We start from the raw sequence: 26,665 nt of genomic DNA, 5'->3' as shown, positions 1-26,665 counted from the left end.
GACCCATTCAGGAGGTTTTACAGGAGGTGTCTCTTTCATGTTACCCCGCGTCAACATTCAACAAGATATCATTTCACAGGAATGATATGTGTACGCTTTTATGAGTATGAAAGAAAACATTCTCATAAACTGTGAGTGTGAGAGTCTGCCCTGGCTTGTAGACTGGAGCTGAGTGAGAGCTGTCTTGGCACCTGGACAGGGACGGAGGGATCAATCTATAAATCACACTTGTTTAATTCATCAAAGTAGGGCAGGCTTCCAGTGATGTAGGTAGTGTGTAAGGAGCCAGAAGAAAGGCATTACTTTTACTGTGGATGTTAACACTGTAAATATAGGCTGCAGGTAGCCTATTACAACTGCAGCAGAATGATTTTAATAGTCAATTCTTCTAATTCTTTTTGTATAATAAAACAATAATTACAAAGTGTGATAATGTCGGTTGGAGGTATTCGGCAGTAAAAGGATTGTGAAAATGTTTTGTTATTTGTTTATAGCATGTGTGAACTAGTTTGGTGTCTCAGGACAACAGGTTCACTGTGTGCGTCAGATATTTATGGTTTGACAGAGATGAAGTATCAATACAAACACACATATGCATGAATGCACTTAAAGTATGGATGGACACACACACACATATGTACACACACACACTCTGGCCTCCCTTACCCCAGGTGTGTGTGTCGTCAGGATGGAGAGTCTATCCTTCAGTTCCTGGTTCTCCTTCCTCATCCTTTCCACCTCCTCCAGCCGTGCCCTGTCCTCCCGCTCCTTCTGCTCACGCAAACGCTCAATCACTCGCTCCTAACAGAGGGGGAGGGGGGGAGGAAAAAGAGAAGGAGAGAAAAGGAGAGAAATAAAAGAGATAGGGGTCAGCAACAGTTGTCCTCTGTGTTGCCATTATACACAGTAGATACACTAGTGGAAAGACAAGTCAATGACACCCCTCCACTGAGTACTGATGTTTCTGCATCATTTAGCTGAAATGCTACAGTAATGATACAGCCCAGGTGAAAGGCCTCGCCAACAGTGTAGCCAGGTGTCTCTCCACTAGTCTGGAGCTGTTAGAAGTGTGAAGCAGGAGAGACGCTCATAAAAGACCATCGTAAATAACAGTATAGAGAGAGAGAGAGAGAGAGAGAAAGAAAGAAAGAGAGAGAGACAGAGCGCGAGAGAGAGACAGAGAGAGAGAGAGAAAGAAAGAGAGACAGAGAGAGACAGAGAGCGAGAGAGAGACAGAGAGCGAGAGAGAGCCAGAGCCAGAGAGCCAGAGAGAGAGCCAGAGAGAGAACCAGAGAGAGAGACACAGAGAGAGACACAGAGCCAGAGAGAGAGAGACAGAGCCAGAGAGCCAGAGAGAGAGAGAGCCAGAGAGCCAGAGAGAGCCAGAGAGAGAGAGAGTCAGAGAGAGAACCAGAGAGTCAGAGAGAGAACCAGAGAGCCAGAGAGAGAGCCAGAGAGCCAGAGAGAGAGCCAGAGAGCCAGAGAGCCAGAGAGAGAGCCAGAGAGCCAGAGAGAGAGCCAGAGAGCCAGAGAGAGAGCCAGAGAGCCAGAGCCAGAGAGCCAGAGACAGAGAGCCAGAGACAGAGAGCCAGAGACAGAGAGACAGAGATAGAGAGAGAGAGAGAGACAGAGACAGAAAGCGAGAGCGAGACAGAGAGCCATATAGAGAGCCAGAGAGAGAGCCAGACAGCCAGAGAGTGAGCCATTGAGAGAGACAGAGAGACAGAGAGACAGAGAGACAGAGAGACAGAGATACAGAGAGACAGAGAGATAGAGAGAGAGAGCCAGAGAGAGAGAGAGACAGAGACAGAAAGCGAGAGAGAGAGCCAGAGAGAGAGACAGAGAGCCATATAGAGAGCCAGAGAGAGAGACAGAGAGCCAGAGAGAGAGAGCCAGAGAGCCAGAGAGAGAGCGCCAGAGACAGAGAGCCAGAGAGCCAGAGCCAGAGAGCCAGAGACAGAGAACCAGAGACAGAGCGCCAGAGACAGAGAGCCAGAGACAGAGAGCCAGAGAGACAGAGACAGAGAGCCAGAGCGCCAGAGACAGAAAGAGCCAGAGACAGAGAACCAGAGACAGAGAACCAGAGAGAGAGAGCCAGAGACAGAGAGCCAGAGAGCCAGAGCCAGAGAGCCAGAGACAGAGAACCAGAGACAGAGCGCCAGAGACAGAGCGCCAGAGACAGAGAGCCAGAGACAGAGAGCCAGAGAGAGAGAGCCAGAGACAGAGAGCCAGAGAGCCAGAGCCAGAGAGCCAGAGCCAGAGAGCCAGAGACAGAGAGCCAGAGACAGAGAACCAGAGACAGAGAACCAGAGACAGAGCGCCAGAGACAGAGAGCCAGAGACAGAGAGCCAGAGAGCCAGAGAGCCAGAGAGCCAGAGCCAGAGAGCCAGAGAACCAGAGACAGAGCGCCAGAGCCAGAGAGCCAGAGAGCCAGAGAGCCAGAGAGCCAGAGACAGAGACAGAGAACCAGAGAGAGAGAGCCAGAGACAGAGAGCCAGAGAGCCAGAGCCAGAGAGACAGAGACAGAGAACCAGAGAGAGAGAGCCAGAGACAGAAAGCAAGAGAGCCAGTGAGCCAGAGAGAGAGACAGAGAGCCAGAGAGAGAGCCAGAGAGAGAGACAGAGAGCCAGAGAGAGAGCCAGAGAGAGAGACAGAGAGCCAGAGAGAGAGCCAGCGAGAGAGAGCCAGAGACAGAGAGCCAGAGACAGAGAGCGCCAGAGACAGAGCGCCAGAGAGAGAGACAGAGAGAGACCCCAGAGAGCCCAGAGAGCCCAGAACAAAAAGATATACAAGAAAAATTACAAATCCTTGAATTAGCAGTCAAAGACTATCAGAATCCTGTGGATACCCCAATTACAGAAGAAGAATTATTGGAAAAACTATGCAATCTCCAACCCAAAAAGGCCTGTGGTGCTGATGGTATTTTAAATGAAATGATCAAATATACAGACCACAAATTCAAATTGGCTATACTCAAACTCTTCAACATTATCCTCACTGCAGGTATTTTCCCCGATATTTGGAACCAGGGATTGATCACACCAATCTATAAAAATGGAGACAAATTTGACCCAAATAATTACAGAGGAATTTGCGTTAACAGCAACTTGGGGAAAATTCTCTGCAGTATTATAAATAGCAGACTACATCATTTCCTTGACGAACACAACGTCCTGAGTAGAAGCCAGATTGGATTTCTAAAAAATTACCGTACAACAGACCACATTTACACCCTCCACACTCTAATTGACAAACAAGTAAACCGAAACAAAGGCTAAATCTACTCGTGTTTTGTAGATTTCAAGAAAGCATTTGATTCAATTTGGCACGAAGGTCTTTTTTATAAACTAATAGAAAGTGGTATTGGAGGGAAAACATATGATTTTATTAAATCAATGTACACTAAAAACAAATGTACGGTTAAAATTGGCAACAAGCAAACAGACTTCTTCTCTCAGGGGTGTGGAGTGAAACAGGGCTGCCCAATAAGTCCAACATTATTTAACATCTACATTAATGAATTGGCAAAAACATTAGAAGAATCGGCAGCACCTGGTATCACCCTACACAACACTGAAATCAAGTGTCTGCTGTACGCAGATGACCTGGTGCTGCTGTCTCCCACTAAAGAGGGGTTACAGCAGCACCTAGATCGTCTTCACAGGTTCTGTCAGATCTGGGCTCTGACCGTTAACCTATAAAAAACTAATATAAGGATATTCCAAAAAAGGTCCGGAAATTAGGATGACAAATATAAATTCTATTTGGACACAGTTCTATTAGAACACACTAAAAACTACACATATCTAGGACTAAATATCAGCAACACAGGTAGCTTTCACATGGCTGTGAATGAGCTGAGACAAAGCAAGAAGAGCATTCTATGCCATTAAAAGGAACATCAAAATTGAAATTCCAATTAGAATCTGGCTCAAAATTTTTCAATCAGTTATAGAACCAATTGCTCTATATGGCAGTGAAGTATGGGGTCCACTCTCTAATAATGAATTTACTAAATGGGACAAACATCCAATTGAAATATTGCATGCAGAGTTTTGCAAGACTGTATTGCTGTCTCTGCCTGGCCGGTTCCCCTCTCTCCACTGGGATTCTCTGCCTCTAACCCTATTACAGGGGCTGAGTCACTGGCTTACTGGTGCTCTTTCATGCCGTCCCTAGGAGGGGTGCGTCACTTGAGTGGGTTGAGTTACTGACGTGATCTTCCTGTCTGGGTTGGCGCCCCCCCTTGGTTTGTGCTGTGGTGGAGATCTTCGTGGGCTATACTCGGCCTTCTCTCAGGATTGTAAGTTGGTGGTTGAAGATATCCCTCTAGTGGTGCGAGGGCTGTGCTTTGGCAAAGTGGGTGGGGTTATATCCTTCCTGTTTGGCCCTGTCCGGGGGTATCATCGGATGGGGCCACAGTGTCTCCTGACCCCTCCTGTCTCAGCCTCCAGTATTTATGCTGCAGTAGTTTATGTGTCGGGGGGCTAGGGTCAGTTGGTTATATCTGAAGTACTTCTCCTGTCTTATCCAGTGTCCTGTGTGAATTTAAGTATGCTCTCTCTAATTCTCTCCTTCTCTCTTTCTTTCTCTCTCTCGGAGGACCTGAGCCCTAGGACCATGCGTCAGGACTACCGGGCATGATGACTCCTTGCTGTCCCCAGTCCACCTGGCCTTGCTGCTGTTCCAGTTTCAACTGTTCTGCCTGCGGTTATGGAACCCTGACCTGTCCACCGGACGTGCTACCTGTCCCAGACCTGCTGTTTTCAACTCTTAATGATTGGCTATGAAAAGCCAACTGACATTTATTCCTGATTATTATTTGACCATGCTGGTCATTTATGAACATTTTGAACATCTTGGCCATGTTCTGTTATAATCTCCACCCGGCACAGCCAGAAGAGGACTGGCCACCCCTCATAGCCTGGTTCCTCTCTAGGTTTCTTCCTAGGTTTTGGCCTTTCTAGGGAGTTTTTCCTAGCCGCCGTGCTTCTACACCTGCATTGCTTGCTGTTTGGGGTTTTAGGCTGGGTTTCTGTACAGCACTTTGAGATATTAGCTGATGTACGAAGGGCTATATAAAATAAACTTGATTTGGTTTGATTTGATTATTGCAAGTACAAAGAAAAACTCCAAATAACGCATGTAGAGCAGAATTGGGCCAATACCCCCTCCTCATTCGAATAGAAAAAAGAGCCATCAAATTTTACAACCATCTAAAAACAAGTGACCATAAAACATTCCATCACACAGCTCTACAATGTCAAGAGATGAAACCAGAGAAGAGTCCCCTCAGCCAGCTGGTTCTGAGGCTCAGTTCACAAACCCAAACCAACCCCATAGAGCCTCGGGACAGCCCTCAGAAAATCTGGCCCAACCAAATCATCACAAAACAAAAAGAAAAATATCTCACCTATTGGAAAGACACCACAAAAAATCCAAGTAAACTTCAATGCTATTTGGCTCTAAACAGACAGTACATGGTGGCAGACTATCTGACCACTGTGACTGATAGAAAACTGAGGAAAACATTGACTAGGTACAGACTCAGTGAGCACCGTCTGGCTATAGAGACCGGTCGTCACAGACAAACCTGGCTGCCCAGAGAGGACAGGCTGTGCTCACTCTGCTCCAGGGGAGAGGTAGAGACAGAGGTGCATTTCCTACTACACTGTGACAAATACTCAGACCTAAGAGCATATTTCTTTCCCAAAATTATAACTCAATACAAAGAATTTGAAACTATAAAAGATGAAGAAAAAATCAAATATTTATTGGGTGAAAAGCCAAAATGTGCAGTTTTGGCAGCCAAATATGTGTCCTCCTGCCACAACCTGAGGGACAGCCAGTGAAAAATGCAAAGTAATGTTGATAATATTTCCCATTTAGCTTAGTTTTGTTTTGTCTTTCATACCAGGTCATATGTCTTCTCAAGTCATATTGACACTGGTCTACTACTGTTGCTTTAATGTATTGTTGTTCTGATTAATATTGTTGTTGTAGTTGTTGTTAATGGTAATCCCATGTCCACTACTACTGTTATTATTGCTGTTGGTCCCACCATTTATTTATATATAAATATATATATATTTTGTATATACACTGCTCAAAAAAATTAAGGGAACACTTAAACAACACAATGTAACTCCAAGTCAATCACACTTCTGTGAAATCAAACTGTCCACTTAGGAAGCAACACTGATTGACAATAAATTTCACATGCTGTTGTGCAAATGGGATAGACAAAAGGTGGAAATTATAGGCAATTAGCAAGACACCCCCAATAAAGGAGTGGTTCTGCAGGTGGTGACCACAGACCACTTCTCAGTTCCTATGCTTCCTGGCTGATGTTTTGGTCACTTTTGAATGCTGGCGGTGCTTTCACTCTAGTGGTAGCATGAGACGGAGTCTACAACCCACACAAGTGACTCAGGTAGTGCAGCTCATCCAGGATGGCACATCAATGCGAGCTGTGGCAAAAGGTTTGCTGTGTCTGTCAGCGTAGTGTCCAGAGCATGGCGGCGCTACCAGGGGACAGGCCAGTACATCAGGAGACGTGGAGGAGGCCGTAGGAGGGCAACAACCCAGCAGCAGGACCGCTACCTCCGTCTTTGTGCAAGGAGGAGCACTGCCAGAGCCCTGCAAAAGGACCTCCAGCAGGCCACAAATGTGCATGTGTCTGCTCAAACGGTCAGAAACAGACTCCATGAGGGTGGTATGAGGGCCCGACGTCCACAGGTGGGGGTTGTGCTTACAGCCCAACACCGTGCAGGACGTTTGGCATTTGCCAGAGAACACCAAGATTGGCAAATTCGCTACTGACGCCCTGTGCTCTTCACAGATGAAAGCAGGTTCACACTGAGCACATGAGCACATGTGACAGAGTCTGGAGACGCCGTGGAGAACGTTCTGCTGCCTGCAACATCCTCCAGCATGACTGGTTTGGCGGTGGGTCAGTCATGGTGTGGGGTGGCATTTCTTTGGGGGGCCGCACAGCCCTCCATGTGCTCGCCAGAGGTAGCCTGACTGCCATTAGGTACCGAGATGAGATCCTCAGACCCCTTGTGAGACCATATGCTGGTGCGGTTGGCCCTGGGTTCCTCCTAATGCAAGACAATGCTAGACTTCATGTGGCTGGAGTGTGTCAGCAGTTCCTGCAAGAGGAAGGCATTGATGCTATGGACTGGCCCGCCCGTTCCCCAGACCTGAATCCAATTGAGCACATCTGGGACATCATGTCTCGCTCCATCCACCAATGCCACGTTGCACCACAGACTGTCCAGGAGTTGGCGGATGCTTTAGTCCAGGTCTGGGAGGAGATCCCTCAGGAGACCATCCGCCACCTCATCAGGAGCATGCCCAGGCGTTGTAGGGAGGTCATACAGGCACGTGGAGGCCACACACACTACTGAGCCTCATTTTGACTTGTTCTAAGGACATTACATCAAAGTTGGATCAGCCTGTAGTGTGGTTTTCCACTTTAATTTTGAGTGTGACTCCAAATCCAGACCTCCATGGGTTGATAAATTTGATTTCCATTGATAATTTTTGTGTGATTTTGTTGTCAGCACATTCAACTATGTAAAGAAAAAAGTATTTAATAAGAATATTTCATTCATTCAGATCTAGGATGTGTTATTTTAGTGTTCCCTTTATTTTTTTGAGCAGTGTATATACATATATATTTGATTTTTATTTTTCGATATGTATACTTTGACAATGTAAGTAATAATGAACTTGCCATGTCAATAAAGTCAATTGAATTGAATTGAATTGAATTGAGAGAGAGAGAGAGAGAGAGAGAGATACAGAGAGAGAGAGAGATACAGAGAGAGAGAGAGAGAGAGAGAGAGAGAGAGAGAGAGATACAGAGAGAGAGAGAGAGACAGAGAGAGAGAGAGACAGAGAGAGAGAGGCAGGGATGCAGCTTAAGCCCCACCGTCTTCAACATATATATCAATGAATTGGCGAAGGCAGTAAAAAAGTCTGCAGCACCCGGCCTCACTCTACTAGAATCTGAAGTCAAATGTCTACTGTTTGCTGATCATCTGGTGCTTCTGTCCCCAACCAAGGAGGGCCTACAGCAGCACCTAGATCTTCTGCACAGATTCTGCCAGACCTGGGCCCTGACAGTAAATTTCAGTAAGACCAAAATAAGGGTGTTCCAAGAAAGGTCCAGTCGCCAGGACCACAAATACAAATTCCATCTAGACACCGTTGCCAAAAAACTATACATACCTTGGCCTAAACATCAGCGCCACAGGTAACTTCCACAAAGCTGTGAACGATCTGAGAGACAAGGCAAGAAGGGCATTCTATGCCATCAAAAGGAACATAAAATTTGACATACCAATTAGGATCTGGCTAAAAATACTTGAATCAGTTATAGAACTCATTGCCCTTTATGGTTGTGAGGTCTGGGGTCCGCTCGCCAACCAAGAATTCACAAAATGGGACAAACACCAAATTGAGACTCTGCATGCAGAATTCTGCAAAAATATCCTCCGTGTACAACGTAGAACACCAAATAATGCATCCAGAGCAGAATTAGGCCGATACCTGCTCATTATCAGAATCTAGAAAGAGGAGTTAAATTCTACAACTACCTAAAAGGAAGTGATTCCCAAACCTTCCATAACAAAGCCATCAATTACAGAGAATTGAACCTGGAGAAGAGTCCCCTAAGCAAGCTGGTCCTGGAGCTCTGTTCACAAACACACCCCACAGAGCCTCAGGACAGCAACACAATTAGACCCAACCAAATCATGAGAAAACAAAAAGATAATTACTTGACACATTGGAAAGAATTTACAAAAAAAACAGAGCAAACTAGAATGCTATTTGGCCCTAAACAGAGAGTACACAGTGGCAGAATACCTGACCTTTGACTATGTACAGACTCAGTGAGCATAGCCTTGCTAATGCGAAAGGTCGCCGTAGGCAAACCTGGCTCTCAAGAGAAGATAGGCTATGTGCACACTGCCCACAAAATGAGGTGGAAACTGAGCTGCACTTCCTAACCTCCTGCCCAATGTATGACCATATTAGAGACACATATTTCTCTCAGATTACACAAACCCACAAAGAATTTGTAAACGAAACCACTTTTGATGAACTCCCATATCTACTGGGTGAAATACCATAGTGTGCCATCACAGCAGCAAAATGAGTGACCTGTTGCCACAAGAAAAGGGTAAACAGTGAAGAACAAACACCATTGTAAATACAACCCATGATTTATTTTCCTTTTTGTACTTTAACTATGTCCACATAATATGACATTTGAAATGTCTTTATTCTTTTGGAACTTCTGTGAGTGTAATATTTACTGTAATTTTTTTTTTATATTTCACTCGTGTTTATTATCTATTTCACTTGCTTTGGCAATGTTAACTTGAATTGAAATTTAGAGAGAGAGCGAGAAAGAGAGAGAGAGGGAGAGAGACAGAGGGAGAGAGACAGAGGGAGAGAGACAGAGGGAGAGAGACAAAGGGAGAGAGACAGAGGGAGAGAGACAGAGCGAGCGAGAGAGAGAGAGAGAGAGAGACAGAGGGAGAGAGACAGAGGGAGAGAGACAGAGGGAGAGAGACAGAGGGAGAGGTGTGTGTGTTCAGGTGTTTGTTTTACACGTTAAATGCAGAGGAAGGGTTTACAATAATTGGCAGCTTTAACCATCAAAGAGATGAAAAACAGCACAGGCCTAACCTTAATGAGAGGTGTCAGAGAGGGAGGGGAAGAGAGGGAGGAGACGTGTCAGGGAGGGAGGGGAAGAGAGGGAGGAGGGGAAATACACAACTAATTAGTCCTGTGTGTTTCTCATCTACTCAACAATATCTAAGAGTTGTCTGGGGGATGAAAACAAGGACCTGATAGTGCAATATGTCTCCTTGACATGCCAGACACACACACAGTCAGGGAGGATCGCTTGGCATAGGCACTCTGCCCCAGTTAGCTAATTAGAACCAGGGCATTGTGGGTAGTGACTGGCTGCATTTGCAGGTTTGTAACAAGCCTGAGAGATTAGGGGTACACACACACCCTCCATCACACACACTGTCACTTCTGTAAACTCATTATGAACACCCTATACAGACTGCAACAGTCCAATGCCAAGACTCTCTTCATCAGGCTGGGCTACGGGTAGAATAAAGCTCTGTTTGAATACCCATACTAACATACTGTATACTACATACTTAATGAGTATATACTACATACTGTATACTATTAGTTATTTTTTGTATACTGTAAACTAACGATATCCTTTCAGTTGAGCTGACTAGCACTACCCTTGTCTACCGGAAGTTGATGTGGTTGCTATGCAACCTCTTGCTAGCTTGTTAGCATAACAAATTACTAGCTAGACATCTTACGACTTTGGGTGTTCGTAAATTCAATCTGGACTGCCAGAGTGCACTCTGGGCGTTGGTAAATTCAGTGTGTTGTCAGATTGTCCGTTTGTAAATGCAGGAGCATTCAGAGCGCACATGGGAAGCTCTGGCCGAGGAGCAGGGTTGACCTCAAAACGGCAGTCAAGCACCCAAACTAACTGGCTAACTTGCTACAGTAGCTACTTCTAGGCACAAATGAGAGAACACCCCACTCTGACCATTTTACTCCCCCTAGCAGAGCTGGTTAAGCTGTTTTCATGTTATTCAGAGTGCTGGTGACTGTGACTGTGACTGTGCTGCTGGCAACAATTTAATCACGTTTCTTTTGTCGACATTTACTGACACCGGCCATATCAGTTATTCTGTGCTCTGACACATTCAGATGAGAGTGCTCTGAAATCAGAGTAGATAGCCAGAGTGAATTTACGAACGCACCTGCATTAACAATGTCCATTGAGAACGCACAACGACTATACCACTTAGCTAAGAATGACGTGAATAATCAAGTCAATAAACGTTGGGTAGTTAGATTAGTTATTAGTTATGTGGTCCCGTGTGGCTCAGTTGGTAGAGCATGGCGCTTGCAACGCCAGGGTTGTGGGTTCGATTCCCACGGGGGGCCAGTACAAAAAAGTATGAATGTATGTACTTGTAAGTCGCTCTGGATAAGAGCGTCTGCTAAATGACTTAAAATGTAAATGTAAAAATGTAGATAGTATATAGTTAATATACTGGCAAGTTTGATGTATTAGTAGCCAACTCAGGTTAGGTAACAAGCTAACATACCGGTACATACTGCTGTAATGATATGTGGTTTGTAAGGATAGTGTAGCTAACATACTGGTACATACTGCTGTAATGATATGTGGTTTGTAAGGATAGCGTAGCTAACATACCGGTACATGCTGCTGTAATGATATGTGGTTCGTAAGGATAGTGTAGCTAACATACCGGTACATACTGCTGTAATGATATGTGGTTCGTAAGGATAGTGTAGCTAACATACCGGTACATACTGCTGTAATGATATGTGGTTCGTAAGGATAGCGTAGCTAACATACCGGTACATACTGCTGTAATGATATGTGGTTCGTAAGGATAGTGTAGCTAACATACCGGTACATACTGCTGTAATGATATGTGGTTCGTAAGGATAGTGTAGCTAACATACCGGTACATATTGCTATAATGATATGTGGTTCGTAAGGATAGTGTAGCTAACATACCGGTACATACTGCTATAATGATATGTGGTTCGTAAGGATAGTGTAGCTAACATACCGGTACATACTGCTATAATGATATGTGGTTCGTAAGGATAGTGTAGCTAACATACCGGTACATACTGCTGTAATGATATGTGGTTCGTAAGGATAGTGTAGCTAACATACCGGTACATACTGCTGTAATGATATGTGGTTCGTAAGGATAGTGTAGCTAACATACCGGTACATACTGCTGTAATGATATGTGGTTCGTAAGGATAGTGTAGCTAACATACCGGTACATACTGCTGTAATGATATGTGGTTCGTAAGGATAGTGTAGCTAACATACCGGTACATGCTGCTGTAATGATATGTGGTTCGTAAGGATAGTGTAGCTAACATACCGGTACATACTGCTATAATGATATGTGGTTCGTAAGGATAGTGTAGCTAACATACCGGTACATACTGCTGTAATGATATGTGGTTCGTAAGGATAGTGTAGCTAACATACCGGTACATACTGCTGTAATGATATGTGGTTCGTAAGGATAGTGTAGCTAACATACCGGTACATACTGCTGTAATGATATGTGGTTCGTAAGGATAGTGTAGCTAACATACCGGTACATACTGCTGTAATGATATGTGGTTCGTAAGGATAGTGTAGCTAACATACCGGTACATACTGCTGTAATGATATGTGGTTCGTAAGGATAGTGTAGCTAACATACCGGTACATACTGCTATAATGATATGTGGTTCGTAAGGATATCGTAGCTAACATACCGGTACATACTGCTGTAATGATATGCGGTTCGTAAAGGATATCGTAGCTAACAAATTGTCAGCCAATTTTGAAGCCATGCCCATTTTCAGAAGAATTGCATTATGGGCCCTAAAAGCACTGAAATAGTGTCCACTGCTTGTATACTTCGTATTTTGGTGAATGTAGTACGACATCCAGGAACTGTTGGCATACTAACTATATCCATACTGTGACCAATAAGCATACTACGTACTCAATTTACATCACAAATAGTATAGTTAGTGCGGTTAGTATGAGTATTGGAACACAGCTTAGGACTTCGTCAGAAACTGCTCCATGGGTTGACCGGACATAGCCTACTGCAGCTTCTCATAAAACAGAACCAAATACAGAACACCACTGCCTGTCTTGTCCGGTTCCACTTAGGATGTTTGCATTGCCTCTCTTCCGTCAGTTCCTGACATGAGTTTACACTTGGCAGACCAGGATACACCTCAGCCCAGCCAATCACACTCAACCTCCATCAAACACACACACACACACACACACACACACTCATATACAAACACACACACACCACGCAGCGCTAACCTCTGGCAGCCATTGTTAAACATGTGGAACAAAGGTGAGCATGGTCCCATCTCCCCATACTGTCCTTCACCGTTATCTTTAGTGGTCCACACCAGTGGACAACACACCCTCATTTACACTGAAAACCATGCCCATGATGATGATGGCGATGACGACGTTAGGAATGACCACTGTCAGTTGAGCAATGCCCTTGTAACATCAACAGATGATGTTTAGAAATCATGAGAAGTCCTTAGCTGTCGTTGTAAATACATAAACATATCGCTCAGTGTTTGTGTATAGAAGGAAAAACACACTGCTTTCAAAGGAGAAAACAAAAAAAATCCACATCGGAATTTTGTCCTGGTTGAGTAAGACTTTCCATGTTACCGGAAAGTGACTTGTTCAACCTGAATTCTGGAAAATTAAGCCTTTTTCTTGGATAAGTATCCCACACGGCAACCTTCAGCGAAAACAATTAGCTGAAATAAAAGCCTGTGTTGACCTGAAAGGTGATTCATGTGTGGCGCTAGCTAACTGACTAACGCTGAGGTGAGGTCTTATGAACAACAGCTGTTCTCTCACCAACCAACCCAGAGAAAACAAACTCAGTCTGTTTAGAACCAACAATTAGCATCCATCTCATCCACTTAGCCAGACCAACACACACAGATGCACTGTAACTCAATGGAGGGCTCAATGGAGTCATTCTCAAGCCTACAGAGCCGTAGATAGCCTTCTCAACCCTACACTGCCCTACACAGCCTACCCGGCCCTACCCAGCTCTACCTTGCCCTATACAACTTTACAAAGCCATCGGTTAGGTCAAGATGGTGACTTTGTATGTGATGAAACTGTCTCAAAAATGTATTGGTTTCCCTTGATAATTTTTTAAGTCAGGAATCTAACCTAATGTGTTGGAGTCTTCATCATCGTCATCATCCCCTCCATAGCCAAAGAATGGCGCCGGAAGAGATGGCTGTCGTTTTATGTGCTCCTAACCAACTGTGCTATTATGTTCGTTTTTTCGCGTTGTTTGCAACTCGCCCACCATTTGGCAAATCTGACCATAACTCAATCCTCCTGATTCCTGCTTATAAAGCAAAAACTAAAGCAGGAAGTACCAGTGACTCGCTCAATAAGTAAGTGGTCAGAGGACGCAAATGCTAAGCTACAAGACTGTTTTGCAAGCACAGACTGGAATATGTTCCGGGACACCACATCATAACACCACATCATAACCGCATCGATGACGTCGTCCCCACAGTGATCCGGACGACTGTGTGATCACGCTCTCCGTAGCCGATGTGAGTAAGACCTTAAAACAGGTCAATATTCACAAGGCCGCAGGGCCAGACATATTACCAGGACGTGTACTCCGAGCATGCGCTGACCAACTGACAAGTGTCTTCACTGACATTTTCAACCTGTCCCTGACCGAGTCTGAAATAACCCACGTTTCAAGCAGACCACCATAGTCCCAGTGCCCAAGAACACAAAGGTAACCTGCCGAAATGACTACCGACCCATAGCACTCACGTCTGTAGCCATGAAGTGCATTGAAAGGCTGGTCATGGCTCACATCAACACCATTATCCCAGAAACCCTAGACCCACTCCAATTTGCATACCGCCCCAACAGATCCACAGATGATGCAATCTCTATTGCACTCCACACTGCCCTTTCCCACCTGGACAAAAGGAACACCTATGTGAGAATGCTATTCATTGACTACAGCTCAGCGTTCAACACCATGGGCCCCCAGATCCTCAAAAATTAGAGAGCATCCTGACTGGTTGCATCACCGCCTGGTATGGCAACTGCTCGGCCTCCGACCGCAAGGCACTACAGAGGGTAGTGCGTACGGCCCAGTACATCACTGGGGCCAAGCTTCCTGCCATCCAGGACCTCAATACCAGGCGGTGTCAGAGGAAGGCCCAAAAAATTGCAAAGGACTCCAGCCACCCTAATCATAGACTGTTCTCTCTGCTACCGCACGGCAAGTGGTACCGGAGAGCCAAGTCCAGGTCTAAAAGGCTTCTTAACAGCTTCTACCACCATGCCATAACTCTTGAACAGTTAATTAAATGGCTACCTGGACTATTTGCATTGTCCCCACCCCCCATTTTTATGCTGCAGCTATTCTGTTTATTATTCATGCATAGTCACTTTACCTCCACCTACATGATCAAATTACCTCAACTAACCTGTGCCCCCGCACATTGACTCTGTACTGGAACTCTCTGTATATAGCCTCAATACTGTTATTTTATTGTTGCGCCTTAATTATTTGTTATATATATTTTTTTTAATCTTCATAAAACTGCATTGTTGGTTAAGGGCTTGTGAGTAAGCATTTCACTGTAAGGTTGTTGTATTCAGAGCATGTGACAAATAACATTTGGTTTGATCATCCATCTCCAATCATAACCACTCGTTTCCTCATCCTCAATCTCCATAGTCATAGTGGAGATACAGAGGCTCTGGGGTTTCCCTGCATCTGTTCCATTGTGTATCTATCAGTCTGAGTTGATGTTTATGTGGTCAGCAACAGTGAGGTGGTCTGACTGTGTGAGCAGGGCCAGTTAATACCTGTCTATGACATCACACTAACTGTAGAGAGAATGAGTAAACATCCTTTACACTCAGCATGGGTCCTGTCCTTCATCTACAGACAATCTAGCTATATCCCTTTCTATCTGGAAGGAATTCTGTCACTTCACACTAGTCTTTCTCCTTCTCATACTCCCTGTCCAGTCTATGATGCTGGAGACTCCCTCCTCTTTTTCCTACTCTGTCATTCTCTCAATCCCGTTGTCCCCATATCCCCCTCTCGCTTTTCTGCTATCCTAATTTTCTTCAGCTCTTTCCCTGTGCCGTCCTCCCGGCCTAGCATACCTTTTCAGACAGGGCCTCCTCCAGCGTGGTCAGTGCTGTGTCTGTGTTGCTGGAGTCAGTCTGGAGACCCTTGACTCTGTCTCTCAGAACCGCCAGCTGCTTGTCCTTGTCCTTTAACTGCTCCAAAAGATTCTCTATCTGAGGAGAGAAAGAGGGAGTGAGAGGGCAGAGAGAGGAGAATGTCAGGTTAGTGTTAGAGGGAGTGAGAGGGCAGAGAGAGGAGAATGTCAGGTTAGTGTTAGAGGGAGTGAGAGGGCAGAGAGAGGAGAATGTCAGGTTAGTGTTAGAGGGAGTGAGAGGGCAGAGAGAGGAGAATGTCAGGTTAGTGTTAGAGGGAGTGAGAGGGCAGAGAGAGGAGAATGTCAGGTTGGTGTTAGAGGGAGTGAGAGGGCAGAGAGAGGAGAATGTCAGGTTAGTGTTAGAGGTAGTGAGAGGGCAGAGAGAGGAGAATGTCAGGTTAGTGTTAGAGGGAGTGAGAGGGCAGAGAGAGGAGAATGTCAGGTTAGTGTTAGAGGGAGTGAGAGGGCAGAGAGAGGAGAATGTCAGGTTAGTGTTAGAGGGAGTGAGAGGGCAGAGAGAGGAGAATGTCAGGTTAGTGTTAGAGGGAGTGAGAGGGCAGAGAGAGGAGAATGTCAGGTTAGTGTTAGAGGGAGTGAGAGGGCAGAGAGAGGAGAATGTCAGGTTGGTGTTAGAGGGAGTGAGGGGGCAGAGAGAGGAGAATGTCAGGTTAGTGTTAGAGGGAGTGAGAGGGCAGAGAGAGGAGAATGTCAGGTTGGTGTTAGAGGGAGTGAGAGGGCAGAGAGAGGAGAATGTCAGGTTAGTGTTAGAGGGAGTGAGAGGGCAGAGAGAGGAGAATGTCAGGTTAGTGTTAGAGGGAGTGAGAGGGCAGAGAGAGGAGAATGTCAGGTTGGTGTTAGAGGGAGTGAGAGGGCAGAGAGAGGAGAATGTCAGGTTAGTGTTAGAGGGAGTGAGAGGGCAGAGAGAGGAGAATGTCAGGTTAGTGTTAGAGGGAGTGAGAGGGCAGAGAGAGGAGAATGTCAGGTTAGTGTTAGAGGGAGTGAGAGGGCAGAGAGAGGAGAATGTCAGGTTAGTGTTAGAGGGAGTGAGAGGGCAGAGAGAGGAGAATGTCAGGTTAGTGTTAGAGGGAGTGAGAGGGCAGAGAGAGGAGAATGTCAGGTTAGTGTTAGAGGGAGTGAGAGGGCAGAGAGAGGAGAATGTCAGGTTAGTGTTAGAGGGAGTGAGAGGTCAGAGAGAGGATAATGTCAGGTTAGTGTTAGAGGGAGTGAGAGGGCAGAGAGAGGAGAATGTCAGGTTGGTGTTAGAGGGAGTGAGAGGGCAGAGAGAGGAGAATGTCAGGTTAGTGTTAGAGGGAGTGAGAGGGCAGAGAGAGGAGAATGTCAGGTTAGTGTTAGAGGGAGTGAGAGGGCAGAGAGAGGAGAATGTCAGGTTAGTGTTAGTTTGGCCTTCATAAATACAGTACATGCCTTATCTGTTTTCATAAGAGGTCAGTGACTGGGAGACATCATAACATAATGAAGGTTACAAGACATACCAAAACAAGAGGCATACTTTGAAGTGAAGTGCACAGAAATAAAAGGACCACAATAAACTGTCTTGATCCAGCTGACTAATACACAAACTGTCTTGATCCAGCTGACTAATATACAAACTGTCTTGATCCAGCTGACTAATACACAAACTGTCTTGATCCAGCTGACTAATACACAAACTGTCTTGATCCAGCTGACTAATACATAAACTGTCTTGATCCAGCTGACTAATACATAAACTGTCTTGATCCAGCTGACTAATATATAAACTGTCTTGATCCAGCTGACTAATACATAAACTGTCTTGATCCAGCTGACTAATACATAAACTGTCTTGATCCAGCTGACTAATACATAAACTGTCTTGATCCAGCTGACTAATACACAAACTGTCTTGATCCAGCTGACTAATATGTGTTCCACCCGTGGCCTTATTCTTCAATTTCCTGCTTTTAACTACCTCCACATCTCCATTTCCAGATGAGACAGATGTGGCTTGAGATACAGTGTGCTCAGAGATAATTAGAGATATGCCTGCAGAGATAATGATAGATGTTCTTGGAGGACTTTATAGAGGTGTAAACAGAGGAGCCATTTAGCTTTAAAAGCTTCCGGTGGATTCTTCATCCTCTCAGTTAACTGCTCTCTGTTGATAAGTCCTGCTGACTCACTGTTAGTAGTAGTGTACTACTCCATTCAGTTCAAGGGTCTCTCTGAATCTGTCTCAAACTGTGTTTCTGTGTTCTGCCTCTCTCCATCTCCTCTGTCTCCCTCCTCTCTCTATCTCTCTCCCACCCTCCCTCTGTCCCTAAAGCAGAACTGTAAATCCCCTCTACGCTGTTGAACAAACGTTGTCTGATGTCCATCCATCCTTATATCAACACAACCATGTAGCAGAGCAGATATATAAATGTACCCGAACTGCACCCAGCAGCAGACCAGCAGGACACTGAACAGGACACTGAACACTCACAGCCGTTATGCAGCTATGGCAAAGAGACGGAGGAGCATTACAAGGACAACCCGTTTATAGAGTTACAGCTAGTTTCTCTCATGCTTGGCCCTTACCATTGAATGCATTTGTTGCTAATTTCTACCATCAGGAGCTGTTTATGTCATAGGATCATGTTTTTTTATATCACTAGGATCATGTTTCTTTATATCACTAGGATCATTAGGAAAATGTGGGCCATTAACAGATCTGATCAATGATTCTCTTCCTCAGCAGGTTTTAGGGTTACACACAGACTGGAATTATTATCTAATGTACGTAAGAAACGAATCACAAGCAGGAGAACAGCCTAGGTCTAACATACATTAACCCCACAGCCACCACAGAGGAGAGATACTGTAGATAATGCCCAAGAGGGAGAGAGCTAGCATTCCAGTCATGGGTACATGGATAGATAATGCCCAAATCTCCAACAGCCATTTTACAAATGAATCCAATTAAATCATAGACTCTTGTGTTCTTATCCCCTGGAGTCAGAGACTGGTTTGAGAGCGGCCATCTTGGGTTAATCTTTGGAGGGAAAGTGGTGGGAAAGTGGGAATGGCAGCAAGGGCCCCTGGATAGATCTTGATAGGCTAATGGTTGTGATTATGCCACCCAGTCGAGAGCTCTGATAGGCCAATCCACGGAAGATGAGGCGATAGGAGAGCGAACGCTTTCGGGCATGTTGGGAAAGTTTCACGTCGCCATGGCTAGCTTGGCCTGATGACCTACATCTGAGGATGGCTCTGTTCTGTCTGGGTCGTTCCCTCTGAGTCTTTCCCTCTTGGTCTTTCTCCACACGGGAGGGACTTGGCTAAAGGAGCTTTAAGTGGCTGAGATTGAGTCTGATGGTTGATGAGACATTTCTCAGCACTGGTCCTTAAGGACACTGATCCCCACCGTCTAATGTGGTCCTTTAGGACACTGATCCCCACTGTCTAATGTGGTCCTTTAGGACACTGATCCCCACTGTCTAATGTGATCCTTAAGGACACTGATCCCCACCGTCTAATGTGGTCCTTTAGGACACTGATTCCCACTGTCTAATGTGGTCCTTTAGGACACTGATCCCCACTGTCTAATGTGGTCCTTAAGGACACTGATCCCCACCGTCTAATGTGGTCCTTTAGGACACTGATCCCCACCGTCTAATGTGGTCCTTTAGGACACTGATCCCCACTGTCTAATGTGGTCCTTTAGGACACTGATTCCCACTGTCTAATGTGGTCCTTTAGGACACTGATCCCCACCGTCTAATGTGGTCCTTTAGGACACTGATCCCCACTGTCTAATGTGGTCCTTTAGGACACTGATCCCCACCGTCTAATGTGGCCCTTTAGGACACTGATTCCCACTGTCTAATGTGGTCCTTTAGGACACTGATCCCCACTGTCTAATGTGATCCTTAAGGACACTGATCCCCACCGTCTAATGTGGTCCTTTAGGACACTGATCCCCACTGTCTAATGTGGTCCTTTAGGACACTGATCCCCACCGTCTAATGTGGCCCTTTAGGACACTGATTCCCACTGTCTAATGTGGTCCTTAAGGACACTGATCCCCACTGTCTAATGTGGTCCTTTAGGACACTGATCCCCACCGTCTAATGTGGCCCTTTAGGACACTGATTCCCACTGTCTAATGTGGTCCTTAAGGACACTGATCCCCACCGTCTAATGTGGTCCTTTAGGACACTGATCCCCACCGTCTAATGTGGTCCTTTAGGACACTGATTCCCACTGTCTAATGTGGTCCTTAAGGACACTGATCCCCACCGTCTAATGTGGTCCTTTAGGACACTGATCCCCACCGTCTAATGTGGTCCTTTAGGACACTGATCCCCACTGTCTAATGTGGTCCTTTAGGACACTGATTCCCACTGTCTAATGTGGTCATTTAGGACACTGATCCCCACTGTCTAATGTGGTCCTTTAGGACACTGATTCCCACTGTCTAATGTGATCCTTAAGGACACTGATCCCCACTGTCTAATGTGGTCCTTTAGGACACTGATTCCCACTGTCTAATGTGGTCCTTTAGGACACTGATCCCCACTGTCTAATGTGGTCCTTTAGGACACTGATCCCCACTGTCTAATGTGGTCCTGTAGGACACTGATTCCCACTGTCTAATGTGATCCTTAAGGACACTGATCCCCACTGTCTAATGTGATCCTTAAGGACACTGATCCCCACTGTCTAATGTGGTCCTTTAGGACACTGATTCCCACTGTCTAATGTGGTCCTTTAGGACACTGATTCCCACTGTCTAATGTGGTCCTTAAGGACACTGATCCCCACCGTCTAATGTGGTCCTTTAGGACACTGATCCCCACTGTCTAATGTGGTCCTTTAGGACACTGATCCCCACTGTCTAATGTGGTCCTTTAGGACACTGATCCCCACCGTCTAATGTGGTCATTTAGGACACTGATCCCCACTGTCTAATGTGGTCCTTTAGGACACTGATCCCCACTATCTAATGTGGTCATTTAGGACACTGATCCCCACTGTCTAATGTGGTCATTTAGGACACTGATCCCCACTGTCTAATGTGGTCCTTTAGGACACTGATCCCCACCGTCTAATGTGGTCATTTAGGACACTGATCCCCACTGTCTAATGTGGTCATTTAGGACACTGATCCCCACCGTCTAATGTGGCCCTTTAGGACACTGATCCCCACCGTCTAATGTGATCCTTTAGGACACTGATCCCCACTGTCTAATGTGGTCCTTTAGGACACTGATCCCCACTGTCTAATGTGGTCCTTTAGGACACTGATCCCCACTGTCTAATGTGGTCCTTTAGGACACTGATCCCCACTGTCTAATGTGGTCCTTTAGGACACTGATCCCCACCGTCTAATGTGGCCCTTTAGGACACTGATCCCCACTGTCTAATGTGGTCCTTTAGGACACTGATCCCCACCGTCTAATGTGGCCCTTTAGGACACTGATCCCCACTGTCTAATGTGGTCCTTTAGGACACTGATCCCCACTGTCTAATGTGGTCCTTTAGGACACTGATCCCCACCGTCTAATGTGGCCCTTTAGGACACTGATCCCCACTGTCTAATGTGGTCCTTTAGGACACTGATCCCCACTGTCTAATGTGGTCCTTTAGGACACTGATCCCCACCGTCTAATGTGGCCCTTTAGGACACTGATCCCCACCGTCTAATGTGGCCCTTTAGGACACTGATCCCCACCGTCTAATGTGGTCCTTTAGGACACTGATCCCCACTGTCTAATGTGGTCCTTTAGGACACTGATCCCCACCGTCTAATGTGGTCCTTTAGGACACTGATCCCCACCGTCTAATGTGGTCCTTTAGGACACTGATCCCCACTGTCTAATGTGGCCCTTTAGGACACTGATCCCCACTGTCTAATGTGGTCCTTTAGGACACTGATCCCCACCGTCTAATGTGGCCCTTTAGGACACTGATCCCCACTGTCTAATGTGGTCCTTTAGGACACTGATCCCCACCGTCTAATGTGGTCCTTTAGGACACTGATCCCCACTGTCTAATGTGGTCCTTTAGGACACTGATCCCCACCGTCTAATGCGGTCCTTTAGGACACTGATCCCCACTGTCTAATGTGGTCCTTTAGGACACTGATCCCCACCGTCTAATGTGGTCCTTTAGGACACTGATCCCCACTGTCTAATGTGGCCCTTTAGGACACTGATCCCCACTGTCTAATGTGGTCCTTTAGGACACTGATCCCCACTGTCTAATGTGGTCCTTTAGGACACTGATCCCCACCGTCTAATGTGGCCCTTTAGGACACTGATCCCCACCGTCTAATGTGGCCCTTTAGGACACTGATCCCCACCGTCTAATGTGGTCCTTTAGGACACTGATCCCCACTGTCTAATGTGGTCCTTTAGGACACTGATCCCCACCGTCTAATGTGGTCCTTTAGGACACTGATCCCCACCGTCTAATGTGGTCCTTTAGGACACTGATCCCCACTGTCTAATGTGGTCCTTTAATAAGACACTGATTTTGACATTCTTGGAACTGGAGTTACCACAGCTTCAGCTTCAGGCTAGTGGAGTGGGTCAAGACTTTCAAGTTCCTCGGCGTCCACATCCCTAAGAAATGAACATGATCCACACACACCCGCACAGTTGTGAAGAGGGCAAAACAGAACCTCTTCCCCCTCAGGAGGCTGAAAAGATTAGGCATGGGCCCTCAGATCCTAAAATCCACAAGCCGCTACAGAGGGCACTGCATACTGCCCAGTACATCACTGGGGCTGAGCTCCCTGCCACCCAGGACCCCAAAATGATTTCAAAGATTCCAGCCACCCAAGACATAGACTGTTCTTTCTGCAACCGCACGGCAAGCGGTACTGGAGCACCAGTTCTAAATCCAACAGGACACTGAACAGCTTCTACCCCCAAGCCATGAGACTGAGAAACAAGACTGCTGAATAACTAATCAAATGGCGACCCGCAATACCTGCATTGACCCTTTTTTGCACTAACTCTCTTGCACTGACTTTATGCAAACACTCACACATACAGTACCAATTAAAAGTTTGGACACACCTACTCATTCCAGGGTTTTTCTTAAATTGTACTATTTTCCACATTGTAGAATAATAGGGAAGACATCAAAACTATCAAATATGTAGTCATGTAGTCACCCAAAAATGTTATATTTATATTTGAAATTCATCAAAGTAGCCACCCTTTGCCTTGATGACAGCTTTGCACACTCTTGGCATTCTCTCAACCAGCTTCATTTAAATTAACAGGTGTGCCTTGTTAAAAGCCAATCTGTTGTGTTGTGACAAGGTAGGGGTGGTATACAGAAGATAGCCCTATTTGTAAAAGACAAAGTCCATATTATGGCAAGAACAGCTCAAATAAGCAAAGATAAACGACTGTCCACCATTACTTTAAGACTTGAAGGTCAGTTAATACGGAAAATTTCAAGAATTTTGAAAGTTTCTTCAAGTGCAGTTGCAAAAACCATCAAGTGCTATGATGAAACTGGCTCTCATGAGGACCGCCACAGGAATGGAAGACCCAGAGTTACCTCTGCTGCAGAGGATAAGTTCTTTAGAGTTAACTGCACCTCAGATTGCAGCCCAAATAAATGCTTCACAGAGTTCAAGTAACAGACACATCTCAACATCAACTTTTCAAAGGAGACTGCATGAATCAGGCCTTCATGGTCGAATGGCTGCAAGGAAACCACTACTAAAGGACACCAATAATAATAAGAGACTTGCTTGGGCCAAGAAACACGAGCAATGGACATTAGACAGCTGGAAAACTGTCCTTTGGTCTGATGAGTCCAAATGTGAGATTTTTGTTTCCAACCGCTGTGTCTTTGAGACGCAGAGTAGTTAAACGGATAATCTCCGCATGTGTATTTCCCACGTGAAGCATGGAAGAGGAGGTGTGACGTGCTTTGCTGGTGACACTGTGTGATTTATTTAGAATTCAAGGCACGCTTAACCAGCATGGCTACAACAGCATTCTGCAGCGATACGCCATCCCATCTGGTTTGGGCTTAGCGGGACTATCATTTGTTTTTCAACAGAACAATGACCCCAAACACACCTCCAGGCTGTGTAAGGTCTATTTGACCAAGAAGGAGAGCAATGGAGTGCTGCATCAGGTGACCTGGCCTCCACAATCACCCAACCTCAACCCAATTGAGATGGTTTGGGATGAGTTAGACAGCTGAATGAAGGAAAAGCAGCCAAGAAGTGCTCAGCATATGTGGGAACTCCTTCAAGACTGTTGGAAAAGCATTCCTCATGAAGCTGGTTGAGAGAATGCCAAGAGTGTGCAAAGCTGTCATCAAGGCAAAGGGTGGCTACTTTGAAGAATCTCAAATATAAAATATATTTTGATTTGTTCTTCCACACCAATCTCGACAAACCATATGTGTTATTTCACAGTTTTGATGTCTTCACTATTATTCTACAATGTAGAAAATAGGAAAAATAAATGTAAAAAAACTTGAATGAGCAGGTGTGTCCAAACTTTTGACTGGTTCTGTATTTACACTGACATCCCACCACACACACACACACACACACACACACACACACACACACACACACACACACACACACACACACTACATACGGTCACAGACAAATAGCACGCGCACACATGCATACTGACCACCGCAAACACACACACACACTGCTGCTACTGTCTATTATCTATCCTGTTGCCTAGTCACTTTACCATGTACATACACTACAAAACTGTGCGCATTAATATGGAGTTGGTCCCCCCTTTGCTGCTGTAACAGCCTCCACTCATCTGGGAAGGCTTTCCACTAGATGTTGTAGAAAAAATTGCTAGGTCTTGCTTCCATTCAGCCACAAGACCGTTAGTGAGGTCAGGCACTGATGTTGGGCGATTAGGCCTGGCTCGCAGTCAGCGTTACAATTCGTCCCAATGTGGTTCGATAGGGTTGAGGTCAGGGCTCTGTGTAGGCCAGTCAAGGTCTTCAACACCAATCTCGACAAACCATTTCTGTATGGACCTCATATTGTGCACGGGGGCATTGTTATTCTGAAACAGGAAAGGACCTTCCCCAAACTGTTGCCACAAAGATGGAAGCACAGAATCGTCTAGAATGTCATTGTATGCTGTAGCGTTAACATTTCCCTTCACTAGAACTAAGGGGCCCGAACCATGAAAAACAGCCCCAGACCATTCCTCCTCCACAAAACTTTACATTTGGCACTATGCAGGTAGCGTTCTCCTGGCATCCACCAAACCCAGATTGGTCCATCGGACTGCCAGATGGTTTAGCGTGATTCATCAATCCAGAGAACGTGTTTCCACTGTTCCAGAGGCCAATGACGGCAAGCTTTACACCACTCCAGTCGATGCTTAGCATTGTGATCTTAGGCTTGTGTACGGCTGCTCGGCCATGGAAACCCAATTCATGAAGCTCCCGACGAACAGGTTTTGTGCTGACGTTACTTCCAGAGGTAGTTTGGAACTACCATTTTACGCGCTTCAGCACTCAGCGGTCCCGTTTTGTGAGCTTGTGTGGCCTACCACTCCGCGGCTAAGCCGTTGTTTCTCCTAAAACGCTTCCACTAAAACAATAACAGCACTTACAGTTGACCAGGGCAGCTGTAGCAGGGCAGAAATTTGACCAACTGACTTGTTGGAAAGGTGTCATCCTATGACAGTGCCACGTTGAAAGTCACTGAGCTCTTCAGTCTGGCCATTCTACTGCCAATGTTTGTCTTTGGAGATTGTATGGCTGAGTGCTCGATTTCATACACCTGTCAGCAACGGGTGTGGCTGAAATAGCAGAATCTTTAAATTTGAAGGGGTGTCCACATATTTTTGTATATGTAGTGTAGCTACCTCAATTATCTCATGCCCCTGTACATTGACTCAGTCCTGGTATCTCTCTCTATATAGCCATGTTACTTTTACTTGTCATTGTTATGACAAGGTTACACACACTGTGACACTGTGACACACTGTGACAGGTGACAGGTTACACACACTGGACTGGGAGAAGATAAACAGGCTACAGGTGACAGGTTACACACACTGGACTGGGAGGAGATAAACAGGCTACAGGTTACAGGTGACAGAATACACACACTAGACTGGGAGGAGATAAACAGGCTACAGGTGACAGGTTACACACACTAGACTGGGAGGAGATAAACAGGCTACAGGTGACAGGTTACACACACTAGACTGGGAGGAGATAAACAGGCTACAGGTTACAGGTGACAGAATACACACACTGGACTGGGAGGAGATAAACAGGCTACAGGTGACAGGTTACAGGCTACACACACTAGACTGGGAGGAGATAAACAGGCTACAGGTGACAGGTTACACACACTGGACTGGGAGGAGATAAACAGGCTACAGGTGACAGGTTACACACACTGGACTGGGAGAAGATAAACAGGCTACACACACTGGACTGGGAGGAGATAAACAGGCTACAGGTGACAGGCTACACACACTGGACTGGGAGAAGATAAACAGGCTACACACACTGGACTGGGAGGAGATAAACAGGCTACAGGTTACAGGCTACACACACTGGACTGGGAGGAGATAAACAAGCTACAGGTGACAGGTTACACACACTGGACTGGGAGGAGATAAACAGGCTACAGGTGACAGGCTACACACACTGGACTGGGAGGAGATAAACAGGCTACACACACTGGACTGGGAGGAGATAAACAGGCTACAGGTGACAGGCTACACACACTGGACTGGGAGAAGATAAACAGGCTACAGGTGACAGGCTACAC

At 45.8% G+C, this 26,665-nt stretch overlaps 1 protein-coding gene across 1 annotated transcript in view; it reads right to left on the bottom strand.

The window, feature by feature from the left end:
- Nucleotides 1-26,665, bottom strand: part of LOC120061677 (ERC protein 2) — a 253,027-nt gene that overhangs the window by 119,848 nt on the left and 106,514 nt on the right. Inside the window, exons 8-9 of the mRNA XM_039011569.1 lie at nucleotides 15,833-15,970; nucleotides 667-801 (exon numbers count right to left, since the gene is read on the bottom strand). Coding sequence (XP_038867497.1) covers nucleotides 667-801; nucleotides 15,833-15,970 — 273 coding nt within the window. The remainder of the gene's footprint in view (nucleotides 1-666; nucleotides 802-15,832; nucleotides 15,971-26,665) is intronic.

Source organism: Salvelinus namaycush, chromosome 16, assembly GCF_016432855.1.
Source record: "Salvelinus namaycush isolate Seneca chromosome 16, SaNama_1.0, whole genome shotgun sequence".
Classification (NCBI taxonomy): domain Eukaryota; kingdom Metazoa; phylum Chordata; class Actinopteri; order Salmoniformes; family Salmonidae; genus Salvelinus; species Salvelinus namaycush.
This window is presented reverse-complemented; position numbering and strand designations above follow the sequence as displayed.